The sequence below is a fragment of the Camelina sativa genome, chromosome 1 (genome assembly GCF_000633955.1).
Source record: "Camelina sativa cultivar DH55 chromosome 1, Cs, whole genome shotgun sequence".
Classification (NCBI taxonomy): domain Eukaryota; kingdom Viridiplantae; phylum Streptophyta; class Magnoliopsida; order Brassicales; family Brassicaceae; genus Camelina; species Camelina sativa.
This window is the reverse complement of record NC_025685.1, coordinates 3402763-3426688: the sequence shown is the minus strand read 5'-3', so window position 1 is coordinate 3426688 and position 23926 is coordinate 3402763. Positions and strand designations below refer to the sequence as shown.

Below are 23926 nucleotides of genomic sequence, written 5' to 3'. Positions count from 1 at the left end.
TACTTTATTAATTAGAAAATGAGTAGTTATAAACTTATAATTCATTATTTGTAATATATTTATGATTACTTATCAAATCATATCAGACAAATTCAAAATTTTAAGAATGATAAATTTACTACAAAAGAGATAATATTGTATAATGTTACTCATTTAATAATTTTATTACTAACATTTGTTAAATTAAAATATATGTCTACTTTACAATAAAAGAAATATGAATTTAATTTGTTAAAAGTTAAACTGTAATTAGAAAAATATAAATAGAACTAAGAGCATATATTTTTGAACTTAGGAAAAAGGAATAAGAAAATGGCTGACGTAATTTAAAAAAAAAAAAAAAATCAATAGAACAACCGCAGGTAGAGAATCGAACTGGGCTAAATTTTGGGCACATTTACAAACTGGGCTAAAGATTCTAATCTGATAATGATTACCAGGTAAAATTTAAAGACTAATATAGAGCACGTGCCCCATATTCAAATGTCGTCTATGGTTGATTACTTTACAGTATTCTTCTTACAGAAGGAATCTATATAAATATTGAATTCAAAAACATAGAAATATAAAATATATTGAATTAGATCTATGAAAAAAAAAAACTTTTAAAACATAGCTAATATACATAAAGCATCGATGCAATGCAAATATTGAATTTAAAATATTTAAAAAACAAAAAACATAATATTATTTCTAGATCTAAAAAAGAAGAAAAAAGCTGTTTGTTACTTTAACCGGAATAAACCGCCTTTAACAAGCTATTATTGGTTCTACTTAACCTAATTTTGTTAGTCTAGTTTGTTTAAAAGTTAAAACCCAATAAACAACAAAGTACATTTTAGTTTATTGATTTTGGGTTAAACACACAACATTGATAAATTAGTTTTTTTTTTCTTTTTTCTTTTTGTCACTGTTAATCTCAGGACTTCTGTTAAGGCACCGCCGGATAAAAGTGTCTTCCATAATATCCCGGCTCTTTCATCTTCTCAGCTTTGCCGGCGAATTAGTATACTAGCTAGTCAGAAGTTCGATTACTCTGAGTTAGCCAACGAGGGCAGCTGCTTAAACCCCCAAACATGCCGGAGAAATTAAAAAAGATCTAACTTTCACCGAAAACTCTGTTTCATGGTCGTGTTCCCGAAATCGCTGTCACCCAAACACGTCCTCAAGCTCTTGAAATCAGAGAAGAACCCGCGCGCAGCTTTTACTCTATTCGATTCGGCGACTCGTCATCCAGGCTATGCACACTCCGCCGTCGTCTACCACCATATACTCCGACGTCTCTCAGAGGCGCGGATGGTGAATCATGTAACTCGAATCGTCGAGCTCATTAGGTCACAAGGATGCAAGTGCGACGAAGATGTCGCTTTATCTGTTATCAAAACCTACGGGAAGAACTCCATGCCGGATCGAGCTCTTGATGTATTCGAACGAATGGTGGAGATTTTTGGGTGCGAGCCTGGGGTTAGATCTTATAATACTCTGCTCAATGCGTTCGTTGAGGCGAAACAATGGGATAAAGTCGAGTCCTTGTTCGCATACTTCGAAACAACGGGTTTGGCGCCAACTCTGCAGACGTATAACGTTTTGATTAAGATGTCATGCAAGATGAAGCAGTTCGAGAAAGCGAGAGGGTTTCTTGATTGGATGTGGAAAGAAGGGTTGAAGCCTGATGTGTTTAGTTACAGCACTGTGATCAACGATCTTGCGAAAGCTGGAAAAGTTGATGATGCACTGCAACTGTTCGATGAAATGTCTGAGAGAGGATTAGCACCTGACGTTACGTGTTATAATATATTAATTGATGGGTCTCTTAAGGAAAGAGATCACAGCATGGCTATGAAGCTGTGGGGCAAACTGTTGGTGGACTCTTCTGTTTATCCTAATGTTAAGACTCACAACATCATGATTAGTGGTTTGAGCAAATGTGGAAGAGTAGATGATTGCTTCAAGATATGGGACAGAATGAAAGAGAATGAGAGAGATAAAGACTTATATACGTATAGTAGTTTGATACATGGGCTGTGCGGTGGAGGGAATGTTGATAAGGCTGAAAGTGTGTTCAAGGAGTTGGTCGAAAGTAAGACATTTATTGATGTGGTTACATACAATACTATGCTTGGTGGGTTTTGCCGCTGTGGGAAGATTAAGGAGAGTTTGGAGTTATGGAGGATTATGGAGCAGAAGAATTCAGTTAACTTAGTGAGTTATAACATTTTGATAAAAGGGTTGTTGGAGTGTGGGAAGATCGATGAAGCAACAATGATTTGGAGGCTTATGCCTGCTAAGGGATACGCAGATGACGAGACAACTTATGGTATTTTTATTCACGGGTTATGCGTGAATGGTTATGTAAATAAAGCCTTGGGGGTGATGCAAGATGTGAAGAGCAGAGGTGGGAATCTGGATGTTTATGCATATTCGTCAATTATAGACTGTTTGTGCAAAGAGAGAAGATTAGAAGAAGCAGCAAATTTGGTAAAAGAGATAAGTAAGCAAGGCGTGGAGCTGAATTCTCATGTCTGTAATGCATTAATAAGTGGTTTGATCCGAAACTCGAGACTTGGTGATGCTTCCCTTTTGCTGAGAGAGATGGGGAAGAACGGTTGTCGCCCGACTGTTGTATCATACAATATCCTTATTGATGCTTTATGTAAAGCAGGGAAATTTGGTGAAGCATCTACTCTTGTGAAAGAAATGCTTGAAAACGGGTGGAAACCAGATCTGATCACGTATAGTGTACTCTTGGACGGTCTTCGTCACGACAGGAAGATCGACTTGGCCCTAGAATTGTGGCACCAATTTCTTCAATCTGGTCTAGAACCTGACGTGAGGATTCATAACATACTAATTCATCGCCTGTGCTCTGTTGGGAAACTTGATGATGCAATGACTGTCATGGCAAATATGGAGCATTGGAATTGCATTGCAAATCTCGTTACTTACAACACTTTGATGGAAGGATTCTTCAAAGTTAGAGACAGCAACAGAGCCACAATGATTTGGGGTTACATGTACAAGATGGGTTTGCAGCCTGATATTATCTCCTACAATATTATACTGAAGGGGCTGTGTATGTGCCACAGAGTGTCGGACGCAATTGAATTCTTTGATGATGCTCGAAACCATGGCTTTTTCCCAACTGTTGTCACCTGGAACATACTTGTTCGAGCTGTCGTGAATTGCTAATGTGATGAATAACAAAGGAAAGCTTAATCTGTTGTATATTGCTGTATAATTCTCTGGACCACCTCAGCTAGTTTTCCGTGAGAAGGTATTATGCTCTGACCCTGGATTTCAGTTTCGGAGGTTAAATTCTGATGTATTCGTGCCTGGAAGTGACATGAGGTAAATCATAGTAAGTCGATAAGAATGAAGTTAGCTATATCACCTGATGAACTAGCATTATACATACATCAAAAACACATTGGTTTGAATGATTCGAGTTAAACATCATCGAGATCTGATATTTGTTGATGCAAAAGAAAAACTGTAGCTTGACGTATCAAACCAAAAGTTATAAGTTTCCCACTTTGGGTCTATGCCATCAAGCTATATATATCTCTTTCGATTGGAGTCCAGTTCTCTGTGTCTCTCGTTCATTCTTTCTTGTTTCCTTTTCCTTTATCTGCTTCTTCTGATAATAATGTCTGCTCGTAGACAAATTGAGTGAGCAGTGGGATAAGAATAGCTCCAAGAATTGCGACTTTTCTCCAATCCGGTGCAGAAACGAAGGAATCAGCAATTGCAAGAACCACAATCCCAATTAACCCGAGGTAAATATTCCTTCTTGACTTTGATCCTGCACTTTCTTTGGTAAGCTCTTGTATTTTCTCAGTTTCCTCTTTAGCTTGCTCCATATCCACTGGTTTTTTGTCACGTAAGCTTTTAAAGAACAATCCTTCATTCCTGTCTACTTGGATCTTCTCCTCAAAGTCAGCTAACTTATTATCGTTCTCCTCTATCTCTAATCTGTTCAATCCCGCAGATTCCTCAAAAGCTTGCATCTTGCTTTCGATATTCTCCAGTATCTGCTCAATAACCCGGAAAACACACAAGATTAGCTTATCTATCTTTCTGTTGCTGCAAGATCATCGAGCAAATCACAATTGGATCAATAAAGAAGACAATTCTTATGGATCAAGTTGCATCAGAGAATCAAGGTATGCCATTGAAACAAGACATTCTACTGTTCTAAAACTGCGTTGTGCAAGAAGGACAAAAAGTTTCAATCTTTTCCATATCATACGAGATTTCAAAATGTTATCGTTTATAACTTATACGAACCCTTGTGCTTGCTTCGTCAAGGTCTTTCATGGCGTCTTCTCCAACCTTGTCGAACTCCGCACTGGCTTCTTCAGCAAACTTGGTGAGATACTCTGATCGTTCATCCAAGAAATCAGTTAAACGGACCTTGGAAGTCTGAATCATGGCGATCCTAGCTAAGAGTTCTTGTCTCCGAGTATCACCTTCGGGCTTTGGAGGGTCGGGATCAGAATCAGAATCTGAAGCTCCGTCTCCCGATTTTGAGAGACAGAGAAATTGGGGTCTGGAAAAGGAACGTCTCGAGGCATTGAAAAGAACATGGAAGTTTGGTGTTAAGGTTGTCTGAAATGCATGGAGTGTGTTCATCATCTTCTTCTATGTTACTGAAGAAGAAGAAGAGGTCCTCCGCTCGTTTCAGAGTAACCACCTCTCGTTTTTTTTCTTTATTTTTAGTTTACGCATTATCCAAAACCAGTATTGAGTTTCAAAGTATTTGCACAAAACACTCTATTTTTGTGAGACTATTATAGATTGAATCTCTTACTTTTTAATTCGGGTCTGGTTAGTATAAAATATATAATGCAAATAACAAAACTAAAGACTTTAATTTTAAAATTTCTTTTTAAAACAAGTATAACAATAATTATTATTATTATATTAAAAAATGTTATAGCATCGGATATTAAATAGAAATAAACATGTATAATTCAAATGTTTCTTAATTTGTGTGAAATTTGTCAAAATGATACTTTTTGTGAAAAAGAGAGATTATATTTGAAGAGATTTTTTTTAAAAAAATAATATATAAATAATAAACTATCTTTATCTAAAATAGGAATGAAATCTGTGATTTTAACTCTGATTTTATTCAAAAATATTTATTTTCCTAATTTTTTTCAAATAATGAATATTCTATGATTATGAAAAAGTAAAAATATTCTATAAAAGTAAATCCACAAAGGAAAAATGAAAAATACTACTTGGAATTGAAGAGGAATTGTTCATTATATAAGACAAGTTGCTGTCTTATTTCTTGGGAGAAGAAAATGATGATGTCCCTAATTCTTCCTTTAGATATGGTAGAGGAAATACTTTCTAGGGTTCCAGCCACATCTTTAAAACGATTAAGATCTACTTGCACACAATGGAACCAAAGATTTACTAAGAAACACTTTAGTAAAGCACCAAAGGAGTCTATGGTTCTCATGTTGAAGGAGTATAGGGTTTTTTCAGTGAGCCTCAATCTCAAAATTGCTCCTCCATCTCTAGAGTTTAAGGGTGACCTTGGCCTAAAGGATTCTCATTCTACTTTAGAAGAAGACGATATACATTTAGTTGTTCATTACGAAGGTTTATTGCTATGCATCACTGAAGATAGTAGACCCGTGGTTTGGAACCCGTGTTTGGGCGAAACCAGATGGATCCAACCTAAAACCAGTTACGAGTGGAGCTCTACGTTTGCTCTAGGATACGAAAAAACGAAATCCGGCCATAGCTACAAAATGCTGATGTTTTGGAAACGTGACAATGACTTACCATACCAACTTAATGGGTCTGAAATATATGATTTTAACTCTGATTCATGGAGGGTGGTTGATAATATTGTCGCTCTCGACTGCTTTCTGCTATCATTTATTGGCGTCTCACTGAAGGGAAATAGATACTGGCTTGCTTATGATACAAACGGCAATCAATTCTCACTATGTTTTGACTTTACAGCAGAGAGATTTAAACCTATGTGCCTTCCTCTGGTTGTTGGTCAGATGGCTCTATCAGTTGTTGGAGATAAACAACTTTCAGTGGTAAGTCAGAGCGATAGTACATTAACGATGTGGGTTACCAATAAAACTGATACTGATATTAAAGGTGTGTTGGAGTGGAGCAAATCGTTTACAGTGGATATACCCACCCGCGGTGCATGGTTTCCATATTTATTCAGTTTTTCAGTTGTCGAGGAGAAGAAAGTGACCTTGTGTAGTGATGGAATTTTGGTGACCGGCAGAAACATGGTTTACATTATTAGAGAGGACGAAGAATCTTATACAGAAATCACTTATATCGAACCTACAAACATATTCTAGTGGTGGTTGATAGAATATAGGTATTCTGTTGTTTATATTGTTAATATTGTTTCATGTATTCCAAGTATATAGGACATCGTTGTAACCTCTATGGCTATTTAAAGTCTGTGAATACAATCATCCTCCTCAAGGGGATTTCACAATCTTTCAGTGGTATCCATTTATTTTCAATTATGTTCCAAGTTTGGTTCAAGTCCAACTAGAAGAATGAAACTTGTCAGTTAAAAAAATAAGCAAGTGATTTCAAAGACAATGTTGTTTTAATAATTTAATGAATACTTTTTGGTACTTTTACGATCCCTTTCTGCTTTTATGTTAGCTTGCTTTTAAAAGTGACAAACTATTTATAATTCACGATACTGAATCAGTAATGCAGGGAAATGATCTCACAATGGCACTGTCGGGGAGTGCTCTTTATCTCTATCCAATGGTGTTATCCACCTTGACTTCAAGACCGTCGTTTCTTCCAAATACAAACCAGAGCGAGCGGTTCAATGACACAACTATTGAAATGTGAAATGGATGATTAGTCACACTTACACACACACAAAAAATTATTAATCAAACCTCTTTGGCACAAAGATTAGCAGATCAGCAAAGCTACTAGAGAAGAACTCTAGTATATATCCGCGCCTTCTAATCAGAGTTTAACAAAAAAAAACCGGCGGGTTTTCGGGTCGACCCGAAAAAGGTTGGATCTTTTTATTTTTCCCTGCTAATAAGTTTTTTACGACTCTACAGTACAGCCAGCTTTTCGAATTCTTTTACTCACGACGACTCTACTCTTTTCGTTTCGATGCTTTTTGTTTCTCATGGTTAAGTGGAGTAGAGTAGAGACCTCTGTTCTAGCTCCGGCGAGGTTCTTATTTTTTGTCGAAGCATGTATTTTCGAGTTCTCTTGACGCCGTCCTCGCCCAAGTTCAGTTCTTTCTCCTTGGTACGTCGTTTGTGTTATTCCACGGAATTGGGTCGACGAATCTACAACGGAGATGTTATGCACAGCCATGATGAGATACATCAACGTCTCGTGGAAATATGTCTGGACCAATGCAAATTATTCAAGAGTCGCAAAGTGTTCGACGGAATGCCTCAAAGACTCGCACTTGCCTTGAGAACTGGGAAAGCCGTCCATTCCAAAAGCTTGATACTTGGAATCTGTTCAGAAGTCAGGTTAGGCAATGCCATTGTGGATTTATACGCCAAGTGTTCAGAAGTTTTTTATGCTGAGAAGCTCTTCGACTCTCTTGAAAAAGATGTAACGGCGTGGAACTCTATGCTATCCATGTATTCCAAACTTGGGCAGCCAGGGAAGGTCTTGAGGAGTTTCGTATCATTGTTTGAGAATCTGATTTTTCCAAATAAATTCACTTTTTCGATTGTTTTATCAACCTGTGCCAGAGAGACTAATGTTGAGTTTGGTAGACTAATTCATTGCTGTATGATAAAGATGGGGCTTGAACGTAACTCGTATTGTGGAGGGGCTTTAGTTGATATGTATGCCAAGTGTGGCCTTATTGGTGATGCTCGACTAGTTTTTGATGGGATAGTGGATCCTAATACAGTTTGCTGGACATGTTTGTTTTCTGGCTATGTGAAGGCTGGTTTGCCTGAAGAAGCCGTTAAAGTCTTTGAAAGGATGCGTGATGAAGGCCGTCAGCCTGACCATTTAGCTTTTGTGACTGTTATATATACGTACATCAGTTTGGGGAAGCTAAAGGATGCACGTCTTTTGTTTGGGGAGATGCCAAGCCCAGATGTGGTCGCGTGGAATGTAATGATTTCAGGGCATGGGAAAAGAGGGTGTGAGACTGTGGCTATTGAATACTTTCTCAATATGAGGAACTCTGGTGTTAAATCCACCCGTTCTACATTAGGAAGTGTTTTGAGTGCCATCGGAATTGTAGCAAATCTTGATTTAGGTTTGGTAGTTCATGCAGAGGCTATTAAACAAGGCCTTGCCTCCAATATATATGTTGGTAGTTCTTTGGTTAGCATGTACTCCAAATGTGAGAAAATGGAGGCTGCTGCAAAAGTATTTGAAGCTTTGGAGGAAAGAAATGACGTCTTGTGGAATGCGATGATTAGGGGTTATGCACATAACGGCGAAGCACACAAGGTTATGGAACTTTTTATGGATATGAAATCTTCTGGTTATAACATTGACGATTTTACCTTTACAAGCCTTTTAAGCACTTGTGCTGCATCGCATGATCTAGTAATGGGAAGCCAGTTTCACTCGATCATCATCAAGAAGAAGCTAACAGAAAACTTATTTGTAGGAAACGCATTAGTAGATATGTATGCAAAATGCGGAGCTCTTGAAGATGCAAGGCAAATTTTTGAGCGCATGTGTGATCGTGATAATGTATCCTGGAACACGATAATTGGAAGTTATGTCCAAGATGAAAAAGAAAGTGAAGCTTTCGACTTGTTTAAGAGGATGAATTCGTGTGGTATAGCGTCTGATGGAGCATGTTTGGCTAGTACACTTAAGGCTTGTACAAATGTCCATGGTCTTGATCAAGGGAAACAGGTTCACTGCCTCTCTGTCAAATGTGGCTTAGACAGAGATCTTCATACTGGCAGCTCGCTCATTGACATGTATTCCAAGTGTGGAATCATTGAAGATGCACGTAAAGTTTTCTCTTCTATGCCTGAGTGGAGCGTTGTGTCAATGAATGCTCTGATTGCAGGTTATTCTCAGAACAACTTAGAAGAATCTGTAGTTCTCTTTCAAGAAATGCTGAACAGAGGTGTTAACCCATCTGAAATCACATTTGCCACCATAGTTGAAGCTTGTCATAAACCAGAAATTTTAACTCTAGGAACGCAGTTTCATGGTCAGATTATAAAGAGGGGGTTCTCATCTGAAGGTGAATATCTAGGGATTTCCCTTTTGGGCATGTACATGAATTCTAGTAGAATGGCAGAGGCTTGTGCTCTCTTCTCAGAGTTACCAAGTCCTAAGAGTATTGTTCTTTGGACGGGAATGATGTCAGGCCATAGTCAGAATGGATTCTATGAGGAGGCTTTGAAGTTCTACAAAGAAATGCGTCATGATGGTGCTCTACCTGACCAGGCAACATTTGTCACTGTTCTTCGAGTGTGTTCCGTCCTTTCCTCTTTGAGAGAAGGTAGAGCTATCCATTCTCTTATCTTTCACTTGGCCCATGACTTGGACGAGTTAACCTCTAACACCCTAATAGACATGTATGCTAAATGCGGGGACATGAAAAGCTCGTCACAAGTTTTCTTTGAAATGAGGCGTAGAAGCAACGTTGTCCCATGGAACTCCTTGATCAATGGATGTGCGAAAAATGGTTACGCAGATGATGCCCTGAAAATCTTTGATTCCATGAGACAATCCCATATCATGCCAGATGAAATCACTTTCCTAGGTGTTCTTACAGCCTGTAGCCATGCAGGGAAAGTAACAGAAGGACAAAATATTTTTGAGATGATGATTGGTCAATATGGTCTTGAAGCGCGTGTAGATCACGTAGCTTGTATGGTTGATCTTCTTGGGAGATGGGGATACCTTCAAGAAGCTGATGACTTCATTGAAGCACAAAACCTGAAACCAGATGCAAGACTATGGTCATCTCTTCTTGGTGCATGTAGGATTCATGGAGATGACATTAGAGGACAAATTGCTGCTGAGAAGCTCATTGCATTAGAACCACAAAACTCGTCAGCTTATGTTCTTCTTTCGAATATATATGCCTCACAGGGGCGTTGGGAAAAGGCCAATGCTTTGAGGAAAGCCATGAGAGACATAGGAGTCAAGAAGGTACCTGGATGTAGCTGGATTGATGTGGGACAGAAAGCACATGTTTTTGCTGCAGGAGATAAATCTCATCCTGATATAGGAAAAATCGAGATGTTCCTTGAAGATCTTTATGATTTGGTGAAAGATGATGTCATCGTCAATCCTGATACCGTGGAACGAGCTTCTCTTGATTGTGTGTAACAACAGGGAAACACTAATGGTGGGAAGCTTCTTGACCGTTTGTACAGAGCTGAAGATCACCACAGCAGTTCACAAAATCAGATACAAAAGTAGGAACTCATATTGCATACACATACGACCATGTTTCTTTTGCCTTTTGGTGATGGGGACCAAGTTTTCATCTAGCCAAGAAAAACAAGGCTTAATCTCTGTGTTCCTCGAGTACTATCAGGTAACTGGGTTTGCGTGCTGCCAAAGCTCAAGGTTTTACAGGATATAACACTAAAAAATTATCAGTTTTCTTTCCCGCAGGTAAGGCTTGACGCTTGAGATGACTTTCCGAGAAGGAGCAGAAGGATCCATTTTAGGTGAGAGCCAACAGTGAATCACAGTACAAATACTTGACATGGCGAGCACAAAAGGTGATATAATTTAATTTCCTTTGGAAGAAGTTTCATGTTTGAACAGACATTGTATCTGTATCAATACAGTGTTGTTTGTTGTTGGCAGGATCGTGGACATGGTGTGTTCTTAGGATTCAACCATCAACCAAGGTTCTTATTCATTCACATATAAACAGATTCTCTTACTCCCTCCACAGCCAGTAGTTTCAACTTACAAATCAGAAACCATGTGTAAATCAAACTCATTAATGGCATTTAAACAAAAGCAGATGATAAATATATGTTTAGAGTAAACTACTCCACAGTGACCAGATACAGAGCTTCAACACTTTATTTGGATCTTTAGTATCTGCTTTCCTCTTGTTTGTGTCCCATGCTGAGATTAGATTCACTATATACATCAGTCTCTTTCTTCTGGTGGAGACATATTAGCGACATAGAAGCAAATGACAAGTGACAACTGATGACACATTTGAATGCTGGGTTGTTTTCTAGACATTTGATCTGTGTTCACGAGACTTTTTTTTGTACTCAGTTCACATTGCTCTGTTTCAATAAAACATCAAAGTGAGAAGAAGACAAAGTTGGTCCTAATTCTTCATTGCAATCCAGAAACAGAAAAGATGATAAAAACACAAGTCATGATCCAAATGGATCGAGAACAACATCAACAACTAAGTTAATTTTGCAACATATCAATAAGCTTACATCTTCTCACAGTTTAGATCTTACATATGAAAAGTCATAAAAGAAGGATACTACAGTTTATAGATCCTACATTTATACCACAACACAGGACAAGTTTTCAAAACCAAATTAGTCACTACTTCTTGCCTTGTTCAATAGCACATTCCTCTGGAACCACCGCCATTGACCGCCTAACACGGCATATCTTCCAGAGATACAAAGCCAACATTGCACCTAAGGATCCACAAGCTGCACCCATAACCAAAGCACCAAGCATTTTCCATATACACTCACTTCCCTCTCGACCCTCTTTCTCCTCCGTGGAAACTTTATTCGGTTCAAGTGGCTCAGAATGCATCCACATAGGAGGAGGACGCCTTATCTCAAAGCTCCATGAATGTAGAAAATGTGACTTGGAGGAGTTTCCATTGGCAGAACTTAAACCCACAGTGACTTGACTATCTTCCCATAACTCGGCCAAGTCTACCGAGAAAGAGAAGAACGGATCAAACAGCTTTATCGAACCAGATTTTCTGAATCGAACCATCATTCTCTTAGAACTTGCCTCGTAATCAATCATACAGCTTAAAGCCTCTCCATTGTTCATCATCAAGTCACCAATAAACGAAAGGTTTATAATTTGGACAGATTCAGGACTACCAATTAAGACTCTTGCATAGTTTCCACTCTTGGAGATATCAAACTCAACAGCAACAACTGTCTCGTTCTTTGCATATTGTGACAGAAACCCTAAAGCAGAGGAACTGTTATCCCTCTTACCAAACAGACTAAGATCGAAACTAGTTGGAACCATAAGAAAAGCCAAGACATCATCACCAATCTCACTGGACACGGAAGAAAACGAGAAGTGAGTCGAGAATGATCTCGAGTTCTTCTCTTTACCTTGGAAAAGATTGATGGGTTGTCTGTAAAAGACTCGTCCCACGCTTCCACTCACTGAGTCAGTCAGCTGAATCGAAGAACTGTCATTGACCAGCTTCGAATCTCCGAACAGAGCAACACTCTTGTCAAAGCTCGGAGATTTTACAAACCCATTGAAAGAAAAGGTGGAATTCACATCTGCAGACATGGTTCCATGTAGTATCTCAAAGCATAAAAGGAACAAAAAGGATAAGGTTTTGATGAACATCGCCATAGCTTAAAAACTTGGAACTCTCTCTGATTTATTTAAATGGCTATAGAGATTAGCTCGTATGTCTCTATCTCTAGGAATCAAGAATGAATTCCATCTTTTTCCAACAAGAAGAAATAGTAATATACTCCCTCTAACATTGAGTTCGAATCTTTTACATATTTTAAGAAAACAATATCTTTTACATAAAACAATAATTATTGAATTTAAATATATATTTTTTTTGACTAAAAAGATATTATTTAATTTTAAACTAATAACAATTTAAAATTTTAAATATTTTCAATAATTATTTCTTGAAGTTTACAAAATATCAATATTTGTGAGATAAAAAAATATCCCAAAAATCAATTTTTATGAAAGTATATTTTAATAAAGAGAGAGAGAGTATTTTTTTAAGTTGTGGTGTTCTTGTTTTATGTGAATGAAGAAACGTTATAAAGCTAAATTGACCCAAAAGTAAATGAGAAAGCAGAGATGTTGATTCGTTCTCTCACTTTCCCTCTTTCTCTCTCTCTCTGTCTTAGTGGGTGTTCGAGTTGTTGTCGTTTATATGCATTTTGATGACATATTCTGATTTTTTTTATTCAACATAATTACATTTTCTCTTGTGTAGCTCCGTTAATCATAAGAGAGTACTTATCACATCTATAGTCCGTCTGAATTATGAAAAGATTTGCTTAATACAATTTGTTTTACGTCTGATACATTATAATCTCTATATACAGTTTAACCTACTATCGTAGGATATATTACAAAAAATGTCATTGTATTTTAATTAATTTAATAACTAATAAAAAAAACTTTTATTAATTTATAAAATAATAAATTATATTTTTTATTCGGTGTCATGTTTCAAAGCTTATTGTGGTCTTGCATTTAGACAATTTTTTTGTTGTTGCATATTTAAATTTTCAGGCTTTTGTCAGCTTCTGAGTTACGGGCTATAAGATATGCACGCGATGGCCAAGGCATATACTTGAAGGCATTGGTGAACATATGCGGTGCAGCAGCAAGGGTATAATATGATACAGCTAGCGCGCTTTCTATGAATTGATTGTTGTGTAAACTGATTTTATGTTCAACGCTGGAATCTTTTTTCAGATATGCCATCTTGTGTTTGGACAGGTTGGTTTTTCGTCTCACACTGTTTGCTGAGCAAGGCAGAGAACCTTCCACTTCCAAAGCAGAGCTCGTTTCCTACCTAATCCAGAGACGAATTGGAGTCCAAAGCTTCTGGGGTCAATAAACGTTAGTAATCTCGGTATTAGTTATTTGGAACGAAATTACACATCTGTGCTAATTGTTACTCAAATAATCACAACTGTATAACCTCTAGTGATTGTCAAAGTAAAAAATATATATATATATATAACCATTCCAGTGTCATGATGATTATTTTGAATATTACATGTTAAAACTAACAGCTTCAGTTCCAGATTGAGAAAACAACTGGAACTTCCTCTTCATTAATAAAAGTAAACAAAAGAAAATGTGCGTGTTTTAGTCGATTTTCTCACTAAGAAGAAGATGAGAGAATCCCACTCTTACTTTCCACATATTCAAAGAGTGAACAACAACCTTTAACAAGTCCTCCAGTAGTGAATCCCCATCGTCAGCATTTGCTTTCTGATCCTTGTCATCAAAAGAAAGCTCATCAAGCTTTGTACCCAACCAGTCTAGCTTAAACCCCGCTCTTGTTAGCTCATTCAACTCCATCTTAGCTTTCTTTAGCTCAGTCTCGGTGAAGCTTTCTGGAGGCTTGTTCAGTGTCTCGATAAGAGCGAGGAGGGCACTCATGTACGCTGTCTTCACCAATGGGATCTTTGGTATGAAATTTACTGCAATGTCCGGGTGATCCTCGAGAAGGTGAGTCGCTGAAGTAACCTGCAGTCAACGAGAGAAAGATGTTAATCATCAAAAAAGGGGAATCATCACCAAAAAGCAGAAGAAACAAGGGTACCTGAGAGTAAAGAACTTGGAAACCACGGACATCTAGCATCTCATTCCCAGTTATATCCCCTTCCTCAACTATTTTTATTTCGACTTGAACGATCAGTTTGTTGTTATTCTCCAGAAGCCCTTCTTCTTTAAGCTTCTTATGAGTGGAAACCCTTGAATCACCCCACTTTAGCAGCTGAGCGCAGAACAAATAGCAGTATTTAGGCGAACTGTAGAGCTCTTTGCCTGATTGATTTAACAGAACGAGTGAAGTATTAGCTCGTCTTTTCCATCCAAGTCTGAGTGATTCAGGAGTCGCAACGCCGAAGTGCACAGACAAGTGATCTTTAACAGCACCGTATCCTTTGGGATAAACGTCAACATACCTTTTAAGAAAGAAAAAAGGAAAAACAGAGAAACAGATTAATAACTAAACGCTAGCTGCTTAATTTTAGGGTTTGTATACCTAATCAATAACAGATACGATACGAGTTATTTATAAAATTGTCGCATGTATACATACGATCGACGATGAGTTGTAAGAAAAAGAAAAAAAGAACACATGTTAAAGATCGTATATAGGTTTACCATTCGCAGCCACCACCGCTGGAGAATATAGGAGACCGTATCACATCAGCTTCCTTCTCCCAGAAGTTATCTATCTCAAACGTGAAACTCGTCGTTTCCTTTTGATCCTCCACCATATCCTCTGATTCTTTAGGGTTTCTAGCCAAAGACTCACAAAAACTATTCACCCATATGCATCGTATGATCTTATTATATATGAAAAGCTTTTCAGAATCGTAATCCAACTGAAATAAGGAACCTCTTGTAACCCTTATCGCGTGTAACAGGAGTTAAAAGCCCACACCAAACCAACACTTTACATAATGATTATTATTAACCCAATAAATTTCTGTTATATAGTAAACCAGGGATTGAACCGGAATTGTACCGTTTTCACATTTTGGAGATCAATTTCTCCAAAAAGAAAAAGAAAAACATAGATGACGTTATCCGAGGTTAATCCAATTTACGCTATCTGATCGATGATATCATCATTATCCATGGAAATTAATGTTTTTCTTTTTCTTGATCTATGAAAGTGTAGCGTTTATATATTTTTGCCGTAAGAAAGAGTCGAACTATATATGTCTTAAACTTTATACACAAGGATTTTTGAAAACAATGGTTTCTTGAAAAATGATCTAACAACCAAACCAGTGAAGTGCTATATAATTAAGTTACGAGTGCTAATTTGTACATGAATTCTTTGAAGAATTGGGAAGTGCCTCGTCAACATTCTCAACTTAATAAGGTTTCCTTTTCTATTGCATATTTGAATCAAGATTATATTGTAAACTTACTATACTTAAGTTTTTCTTTGCATCGTTTTCCATTCAACATCGCTTTCAAGGTTATGTATAGTAGACTATCTGATAATTTATATCCAACTAGTACTATCACCCGGGCAAGCCCGGGTATATTAAATATGTCCGGGGTATATTGTATAACTTGATGGACTCAAATTCTAATATACACGTAACAAACTGTAAAATTATTAAACATGTAAAAAATATAAGGAAGATAGTTTATCGCAAATTGTAAAAATATACAAATTTGTTTAAATCTAACTACACTTATCTTCTCCACAGTTTCGATCTTCCAAGCTCATCTCTAGAATTATCCCTTTGTTTTGCACTTCGTGGATGGGTGGTAATATCTGCAACCATCAATGAGTAATCATCAGTTAATAAACTCAAAGTACAACACGTACTCTCCTTCCTGTAATTTTTTGGTGTTCTCGAATCAATTCTATCTCCTATCTCAAATAAATTATGAAATGTTTGGATCAGATTATTTTATTAAGATAAATGAAGATATACAATTGATAAACAAACTAATTGGGTTTAACTTCATGTTTGTGTACCTTATCATCGTGAGAATAACTTCCATGCAAATAATTACTCCTGGTTTATCTTTAAAACATTGGAGCTCTAATCTTTCATTTCTTCAACCTGAATCAACAAAATTAAAGAGAATTGGTATAAGATAAAGAAATATTAATATAAATAAAGATTAGTCACAAACCTGTATAGACTTTTGAGTTTTGGTTAGCCTGTGGATATGGCAACCTCTCAAAAACCGATGTAGAGGAAGTAAGACTACCAAAATCCAGATGAAAAATAAAACAAAATTGATCAGATGAATATTAGAAACAAAACATCTCTCTCTATATTTCTTCTCTGATTTACTTAATGGCTACAGAGACGAGCTCTTCTCTATCTCACTTCTCTACCTTCTAAATGGAATTTTCTAGGATTCGATGAATTCCTTATTTTCCAAGAAGAAGAGGAACTATAGTGTGTGTTTCTTGTTTTATGTGAAGGAGGAAGACGTTATGAGGCTAAATTGACCCAAAAGTAAATATCCTCTTCTGTAATCTGGAGAAAGCAGATATTATTTGCTTAATACAACTCGTTAATGTTAAATTTGTTAATTATGTTTCTCGTAAACCTATCTTGGGTATGGGTGATCACAACTGTAATAACCTCTCGTGATTGTCAAAGGTAAAATAAGCATTCCAATGTACATGTTTCGAATAATCTAAATGGATAAAAGTTAGTATATTATTTTGAATATTAAAGACATATAGGCGATATGAATTTGACAGCTTAATTAGTCTTATTTTTCCATTAGGAAGAAGATGAGGGAATCCCACTCTTACTTTCCACTCATTCCAAGAGTAATCAACAAATAAAAATTTGATCCAGTCATCCAGTGGATCCACATAAGAAATTGCTTTCTGATCCTTGTCATCAAAAGAAAGCTCATCAAGCTTTGTGTCCAACCAGTCTAGCTTAAACCCCGCTCTTGTTAGCTCATTCAACTCCCTCTTAGCTTTCTTTAGCTCAGTCTCGGTGAAGCTATGTGGAGGCTTGTTCAGTGTCTTGATAAGACCGAGGAGGGCACTCACGTACGCTGTCTTCACCAATGCGATCTTTGGTATGAAATTTACTGCAATGTCCGGGTGATCCTCGAAAAGCCTACTCGCTGAAGTAACCTGTCAACGAGAGAAAGATGTAAGTATTATATACGTTAATCATAAAATTAAGGGACAACAACGAAGAAACCAACTATTTCCAAACAAGAAGGATATATACCTGAGAATCAAGAAGTTGGAAACCATGGACATCTAACATGTCCTTGTCAGTTGCATCCTCTTGATCAACAATTTCAACTAATTTTATTTCGACTTGAACAATCAGTTTGTTCTCCAGAAGCCCCTCTTCTCTAAGCTTTTTAAGAGGCAAGAACCTTGAATCAGTACCCCATCTTGAGAACTGAGCGCAGAACAAGTTGCAATCGTTTGGCGATCTGTAGAGCTCTTTGCCTGATTGATTTAACAGAAGGAGTGAAAGATTAGCTCGTCGTTTCCATCCAACTTTGAGTGATCTAGGTCTCGCAACGCAGAAGTGCACAGACAAGTGATCTTTAAAATCACCGTATCCTTTGGGATAAACCTTAACAAACCTTTAAATAAAGAAAAATAAATAGAGAGAAACAGATTAATCACTAAACGCTAGCTGCTTAATTTAGGGTTTGTATACCTAATCAATAGTAACAGAAACGAGTTATTTATAAACTTGTCGCATGTAAGACGACGATGAATTATAAGAAAAGAAAAATATAGGAGACCGTATCACAGCAGCTCCTTTCTCCCAGAAGTTATCTATCTCAAACGTGAAACTAGTTTCCTTTTGATTCTCCCCCATAGCCGATCCTATACTTTACTTGGATTGGAAGCTACCAAAAGACTCACAAAAATTAATATATATATATATATATATATATATATATGTTAATGTACTCGTAAGATCTTATTATAGGCAACTTTCCAAAATCTGAAACATGATTTTCTCTACAAGATCTTATATGATTTTACATAGATTACTTATGTAACTTCTAAGCCCACCAAAGAAACAGACATAAGTAATCTATGGACATGAAATTTAATCATCTAAGCCCACCAAAGAAACAGACATAACCCAATAAATCCATTTCATAGATATACTACAATTATAAAGTGGGAAAATTGAGTTACAAGTTTCAATTTTTAATAAGGTTGTTAAACTGAACCCTCTATATCATCATCTCTTTACATTTTCACTGAACCCTCTAAGTCATAATAAGTCATATATAAAACACACACACCCCATAAAATAGTCTCTTCTTTAGTATTTTTGGTCTTCGACACATCTCTCTATCTCTTTCTTCTTTCCTCTCTCTCTCTTTCCATCGCAATTTCAGACCCAAAAAGAAAAGAAAAAATGTCACGAAGAGCATGCAAAAGAGTAAGCTTTAATCCGAACACAGAAGCCACAGACGAACCCATATTCCCAAAACACGACGGTTTAAACTCGACACATCACAGCCGGAGAAGGGTGGTTCTCGTCGGGATTCTTAGTTTCGGTCTTAGGAGCTCGCCGGCAGCGAGGAAATTGATCCAACGTATTGGTGCTAGAGTCGCCAAAACGTGGCGTTTCATATCCTTCAGAAGGAATACGACCGATAAAAAAACGTCATCGTTTCTGTTGCCTTCGTCGAACTCCTCGTCGTCCTCTTCTTCGACTATTTATATGAAGAGGTCAAAGTCCGTAAACGAGACAGAGTCTCACCGAGCAGAAGCTATTGAAGATTGCATCGAGTTCTTGAACTCTTCTTTTTCTCTGTCGAGATCAAACTCTGTCTCAACGTGGTCTTCTTGATTTGACCAACCCGGTTTGGATCTGAGTCGGAGAATCGAATATAGTGCTCCCACTCTCTTTGATCTTTTGTTGTAATGTTAAGAGAATTGATCATTGAACATTGTATAGGAATGTTTTTAATTTCTTATTTTTGGATTCAGAAACTTTTTTTTTTGTTCTTGAATAGTTATTCCTTGATCTTCTATTCAACATTTATCACAAACCATAGATTTAAAATTTAAATAAATAAAATGACACTAATCTAATGTGTTTAAAAACGTCCACTGTGTGAACCAGTTACGTTAATAGTATTAAATATGATGAACCGGGAAAATAATCACATTTCCTTAATATGTACCGACCAAAAAAAAAGAATAAAAGAGAGAAGCCAGCCAGGTCTAAAAATTCAAAAGGAGGGGTCGACTTCAAAGGACCATATAGACAAGAAAGCTCATGGGAAAACCCCACTTGCCTCTTTCTTCTTTTTTGACCTCATTCATTCCTCATAATAATATTTCTTTGTTCAAAACAAACAAAAGGAAAATTCCAATATTTTTCTTAAAAGAAGGATGATTCAGACCAACAAAAAAAAAACACAAAATTAATTTCATCATCACGACAAACCTTTTAAGTGTTTCGGAAATTGTAGGTCCAAAACCTGACCTAACAAAAACAAAACGTATCAAATAGTATCTAAAGAATCCAAGGAAGAACTTACATTTTAAAAAATGTTGGGTTCCTCCCCTCTCAAGACCTTGTGTGGAATGCACTACCAGAAGTTGCAACAAAAGGTTTTTATTACATTGGCAAGAAAGCAAAGACATAAAGAAATATTCTTTGTCTTGTTCACAAAGGTATTTCATCAAAAAAGAAAGAAGAGTATTAGGTTGAGTAGGTTGAGAAAGAAAGACAAAAGAGTAGTTGAATTTAGCTTATCTCTCTATACACAACAGAAACTTGCTTTGAATACTAAAAGATACATAATCATTACGCTGACATAATATTGAGTACTTAAAAAAGGGGTTAAACAATAGACATCAATTAGATACAATGAAGAAGATGAAGGTAAGATTTTTTCCTTTTACCGAGACCACTAAGTCAACACTACAAAGTCTTTTTCTATCTTCTGTCTCTAAAATGGATTCATTAGTTAACTTTGTGACTGTAATTATCTACCCAAAAACTTTACAAAGACAAAAATCTATGCATCCATTTACAAAAGATGAGGTCTCTTCTAGTGATTTCTACACCGATAAAGTTTGAATCTTGATGATGTTCAGCTACTTCTCATGAAAGTTTCAAAAGTATTTTCCGGGAAAACAGAGCGTGATCACCATTCCGTTCTTGGGGACACCATTACTCGACGGATGTTACCCCTGAGAAACTAGAAGTTTCCCAGACCTCAACACCTTCCATAAATTCCCGAGAAACAAAGAGCCGATCACCTCCAGCTTCAATTTTCGAAATCATCCCTCTCTTGGAATCTTCTTCCTTGTCTACAAAGTTTCTTCTGCGAATTGGATCACCACTCGTCTTCTCATTAACACTTGACCATACCTCTAATGCACCACCTCTCGCAGCCAACACTTGCTTTCTATAACAATGTACAGCGCTGTAACCGCCACCGTCCCCGGCCTTCCACGCACCAGGATTCTCATCTGACATATATACCCATGGATCTTCACCTAATCTACGGATGTCTACCATTCCAAGGTCTCCTGACTTAGAACATACCTTGAAGATGATCGAGTCTTCAACGTCCACGTCCATGTCAGCTAAGGCGTCTCCGAACCTACTGCTTCGTCCCGAACCTGGCTCGTTCGTTTCCCAAACTATGTTCCTTGACCTCGGGTCCCAAATCCGGATGTAACCGGAGCATCCAAACGCTCCACGTTGCACGGCGGATCCTACCAAAACACCGTTCGTTGGCAGCCACCGTAGTTTCTCCGGTACGGTGGTTTTAGCCGAGCTTCCGGATTGCTGGCCGATCACGGCGGCGACTTGGAGAGTGGATTTGTCGATCTGGAGAACGCCGTTCTCTCTGTGCAGACACTCAAAGGACGCGAATACTCCACCGTCAGAATCAGCAACCGCGGCGACGCGTGCCTTGTGAATTCTCGGATCCTCCGGATCAGTCCAGTGCGTAGATCCGACGTATCGACCTCCGGAGAGATCGTAGAAATGAAGCCCCGACGCTGATCCAGATCCGACTGCAGCCGCTTCGCCCCACACACGGCAGATCGATGTGATATCACTGAGATGCGTACGAACGGTTCCAGCGTGGCAAAGACTCCAATCGTAGACGGAGATCTGACCGCCGTGAGCGATCCAGAGAGAGACGTCTCCAGCTGTGGCGGTTAAAGCAGACGGAACTCCGTCAGCGGCCGGTGCGATTGTGGTGACGAGAGACGCATCGAAACCTAAAAGCGGCGGCGGTAACATCGCCGACCGGAGGAGTGATTCGACGCCGTAATACAGAGCCTCATCGAGTAGCTCTTGCTTCGAGAAAACGCCGGAGGAATTAGCTGGGAGTCGACCAGTACGGAGGAGATTGAGAATGACGGCGAAAATCTCAGGGTCACGATCGATGAACACAGGGATCGATCCATGGGATGTTGGAGTCGAGAGAGCAGCGAGAAGAGAGTCTGGACAAGTTGATTGAATGGTCGTTGCGTTGGTTTCGAAGATCTCGCCGCCGACGTTGAGCTTCACTCGCTCGCTGCCATCGGAAACCATCACAGTCCGGTTCGAGTTTCGTTCGATTTCAGCTTGAACCGTTTTTTGCCAATTGGGCTGTGGGTGGGAATAAGAAACATGATTTGTATAACTGATGAAAGTCAATTTATATGGGCCTGGGCCAATCAGTATTGGATATTTAACAGCTTAAACATAAAATTTAATTAGGGTTTTAATTGAAGAAAAATTAAAAAGGTTGAGGGTTTCATTGTTAATTTACAAAACTATTCTACAATGGAATTAACTTACAAAATGGAAAAAATAAATAATGAAGTCTTTAGGATGAAGAGACAACACGATCACAGATTATACAATGATCTGAAACCAATTTATCCATGGCACTTCCTTGTTCAATTTCGAATTTGCTGCTAAACTTATTCCACAGATGCAATCCATAGCTTCTCTTGTGCATCTCAAGAACCTTGACTTGGACTCTCTTAGAATCTTTCTCTGTTCTTGGAACTTTGAATAGCTTCTCAATCTCAATCCAGTTCACTGGATAAAACGCAGGAGGTGTCATGATGGTGAAGTTATAACCACTGGTTCCTTCCACGGTTCGAGCCACTCTAGAAACAAGATACGGTCCGTTATGACCCCAAACGTTTCCGTTGAAAGTCAACGCGAACTCTTCAATGGATTTGAGCAAGAAAGGATGGTTCTTGTCGAAGACCAAAACCGCATTGTTCAACCTTGTCCAGTTTCTTGAAACCGGTTCGAGGGTCTGTGCACCGATCACGTTCCTAAGAGTTTTAAAGCTCTTCAGAACAATCATGTCCGTGTCCAAATAAACACCTCCGAATTTGAACAGAAACGCGAGTCTCATGAGATTTGACAGATTCTGAGCTAAAGGGATCTTTCCGGGATCTCTTTTACCGGTCTGAATCTCCTCAAGCCACGATTCTCCGGCTGTGTCTTTGAGAAGAAAAGGCATATCCGGCGTGATCGCCTTAACTCTGGAACCTCGATCAAGAAACGGTTTCAAGATTCTGAAACCTTGAGGAGAATCCATTGTCGATGATAAAATGGTCAAACAACCTCGAGGATGATGTTTAAAGACGCTCTCTACAGAAAAAACCTCTCTCTTACAGAACATTTCCGCTGGTGAGATCCATGTCATCATGAAGTTGACCTCACAATCATCTCTCAAAAACTCTGTTGCTCTCTGTTGAAACTTCTCCGACACGCCTTTGCCTCCAAAAACTTCGATAACTTGAAGATTGTTAACCTCTTTGACTGTGACTTGTTGCTTGATAGAATAGTTGTGGTTGGACTCTTCACTTAAATCCTTCTCTGAGCTTAGAGGCAAGTAAGGAACAACTGTCTTGATCTCTATTGTCACCACCTTCGCCGAGTAATCTCCCACCGATAAATTAGAGACCAGAATGATCGTGAAAACGATCAGAGCTACCACTGTGGAAGCAAACGCTGTGAATAGTGATGATCCGGAGCGGTTTAACCGCCGGTTATCAAACATGGCCGTAATTTTCTTGGTTATTTCATGATCCATATTTTTGGAAAGGAAGAAGTTAGGAGAAGAAATCAGTAGTGAAGTCTTTTATGTTTTTGTTTTTTTTTTTTTGGGGTCTTATAATATGTTGTGACCTTTTTTTCTTGCTTCCTTGGGGTTGAAGAAGGTGTCGAGTTTTGAAAAGTTCTTAAGCAGCCAAAGAAGGCTGACTTGGACGTAGGTTTCAATATGATATTATGTAATTAAAATGGGACCATACGCTTAAAAAAACGACCATCTGGATATATCCACATTTAGTTTTTGCTTAATTTTTTGTAAGGGCTCAATCTCTTGACGACTTTTCTTTTATCATCTCTTTGACTATATCCATTAGGACTGTTCATATTCATTTCGTTTGGTTTTGATTCAGTTTGTTTTATCGGTTGAAGTATGGATCCAGCTTGAATATAGCTTGTAATCAATATTTATTAACAAAAAAAAAAAAAAAAAAAAA

General features: G+C 37.9%; 10 protein-coding genes across 10 annotated transcripts; 4 read left to right on the top strand and 6 right to left on the bottom strand.

Annotated features, from left to right (window-relative positions):
• On the top strand, positions 870-3747 carry LOC104748758 (pentatricopeptide repeat-containing protein At3g09060-like). Its single transcript, XM_019245239.1, has 2 exons — positions 870-3274; positions 3661-3747. Exon 1 carries the CDS (start codon positions 1126-1128, stop codon positions 3187-3189), a length of 2064 nt encoding a protein of 687 aa, XP_019100784.1. The 5' UTR covers positions 870-1125; the 3' UTR covers positions 3190-3274; positions 3661-3747.
• LOC104748881 lies at positions 3379-4729 on the bottom strand. Its single transcript, XM_010470489.2, has 2 exons — positions 4288-4729; positions 3379-4031 (listed from the first exon to the last, which is right to left on the bottom strand). Exons 1-2 carry the CDS (start codon positions 4633-4635, stop codon positions 3600-3602), a joined length of 780 nt encoding a protein of 259 aa, XP_010468791.1. The 5' UTR covers positions 4636-4729; the 3' UTR covers positions 3379-3599.
• Positions 5313-6347, top strand: LOC104703913 (putative F-box/kelch-repeat protein At3g22730). The gene has a single exon (XM_010420006.2). The coding sequence runs from the start codon at positions 5313-5315 to the stop codon at positions 6345-6347; it is 1035 nt and encodes a 344-aa protein (XP_010418308.2).
• On the top strand, positions 6931-11058 carry LOC104748687 (pentatricopeptide repeat-containing protein At3g09040, mitochondrial). Its single transcript, XM_010470314.2, has 3 exons — positions 6931-10528; positions 10609-10718; positions 10807-11058. Exon 1 carries the CDS (start codon positions 7228-7230, stop codon positions 10315-10317), a length of 3090 nt encoding a protein of 1029 aa, XP_010468616.1. The 5' UTR covers positions 6931-7227; the 3' UTR covers positions 10318-10528; positions 10609-10718; positions 10807-11058.
• Positions 11343-12648, bottom strand: LOC104748624 (lectin-like). Its single transcript, XM_010470248.2, has one exon. It carries the CDS (start codon positions 12541-12543, stop codon positions 11524-11526), a length of 1020 nt encoding a protein of 339 aa, XP_010468550.1. The 5' UTR covers positions 12544-12648; the 3' UTR covers positions 11343-11523.
• On the bottom strand, positions 13937-15279 carry LOC104748555 (MATH domain and coiled-coil domain-containing protein At2g42470-like). The gene is made up of 2 exons (XM_010470197.2): positions 15070-15279; positions 13937-14867 (listed from the first exon to the last, which is right to left on the bottom strand). The coding sequence occupies exons 1-2, from the start codon at positions 15183-15185 to the stop codon at positions 14276-14278; spliced, it is 708 nt and encodes a 235-aa protein (XP_010468499.1). The 5' UTR covers positions 15186-15279; the 3' UTR covers positions 13937-14275.
• On the bottom strand, positions 16112-18257 carry LOC104703902 (MATH domain and coiled-coil domain-containing protein At2g42470-like). Its single transcript, XM_010419996.1, has 4 exons — positions 18181-18257; positions 17646-18015; positions 17210-17545; positions 16112-16204 (listed from the first exon to the last, which is right to left on the bottom strand). Exons 1-4 carry the CDS (start codon positions 18255-18257, stop codon positions 16112-16114), a joined length of 876 nt encoding a protein of 291 aa, XP_010418298.1.
• Positions 18640-19526, top strand: LOC104748486 (josephin-like protein). The gene has a single exon (XM_010470138.2). The coding sequence runs from the start codon at positions 18813-18815 to the stop codon at positions 19248-19250; it is 438 nt and encodes a 145-aa protein (XP_010468440.1). The 5' UTR covers positions 18640-18812; the 3' UTR covers positions 19251-19526.
• On the bottom strand, positions 20205-22053 carry LOC104748413 (BTB/POZ domain-containing protein At3g09030). Its single transcript, XM_010470083.2, has one exon. It carries the CDS (start codon positions 21963-21965, stop codon positions 20586-20588), a length of 1380 nt encoding a protein of 459 aa, XP_010468385.1. The 5' UTR covers positions 21966-22053; the 3' UTR covers positions 20205-20585.
• Positions 22153-23593, bottom strand: LOC104748339 (lactosylceramide 4-alpha-galactosyltransferase-like). Its single transcript, XM_010470018.2, has one exon. It carries the CDS (start codon positions 23470-23472, stop codon positions 22243-22245), a length of 1230 nt encoding a protein of 409 aa, XP_010468320.1. The 5' UTR covers positions 23473-23593; the 3' UTR covers positions 22153-22242.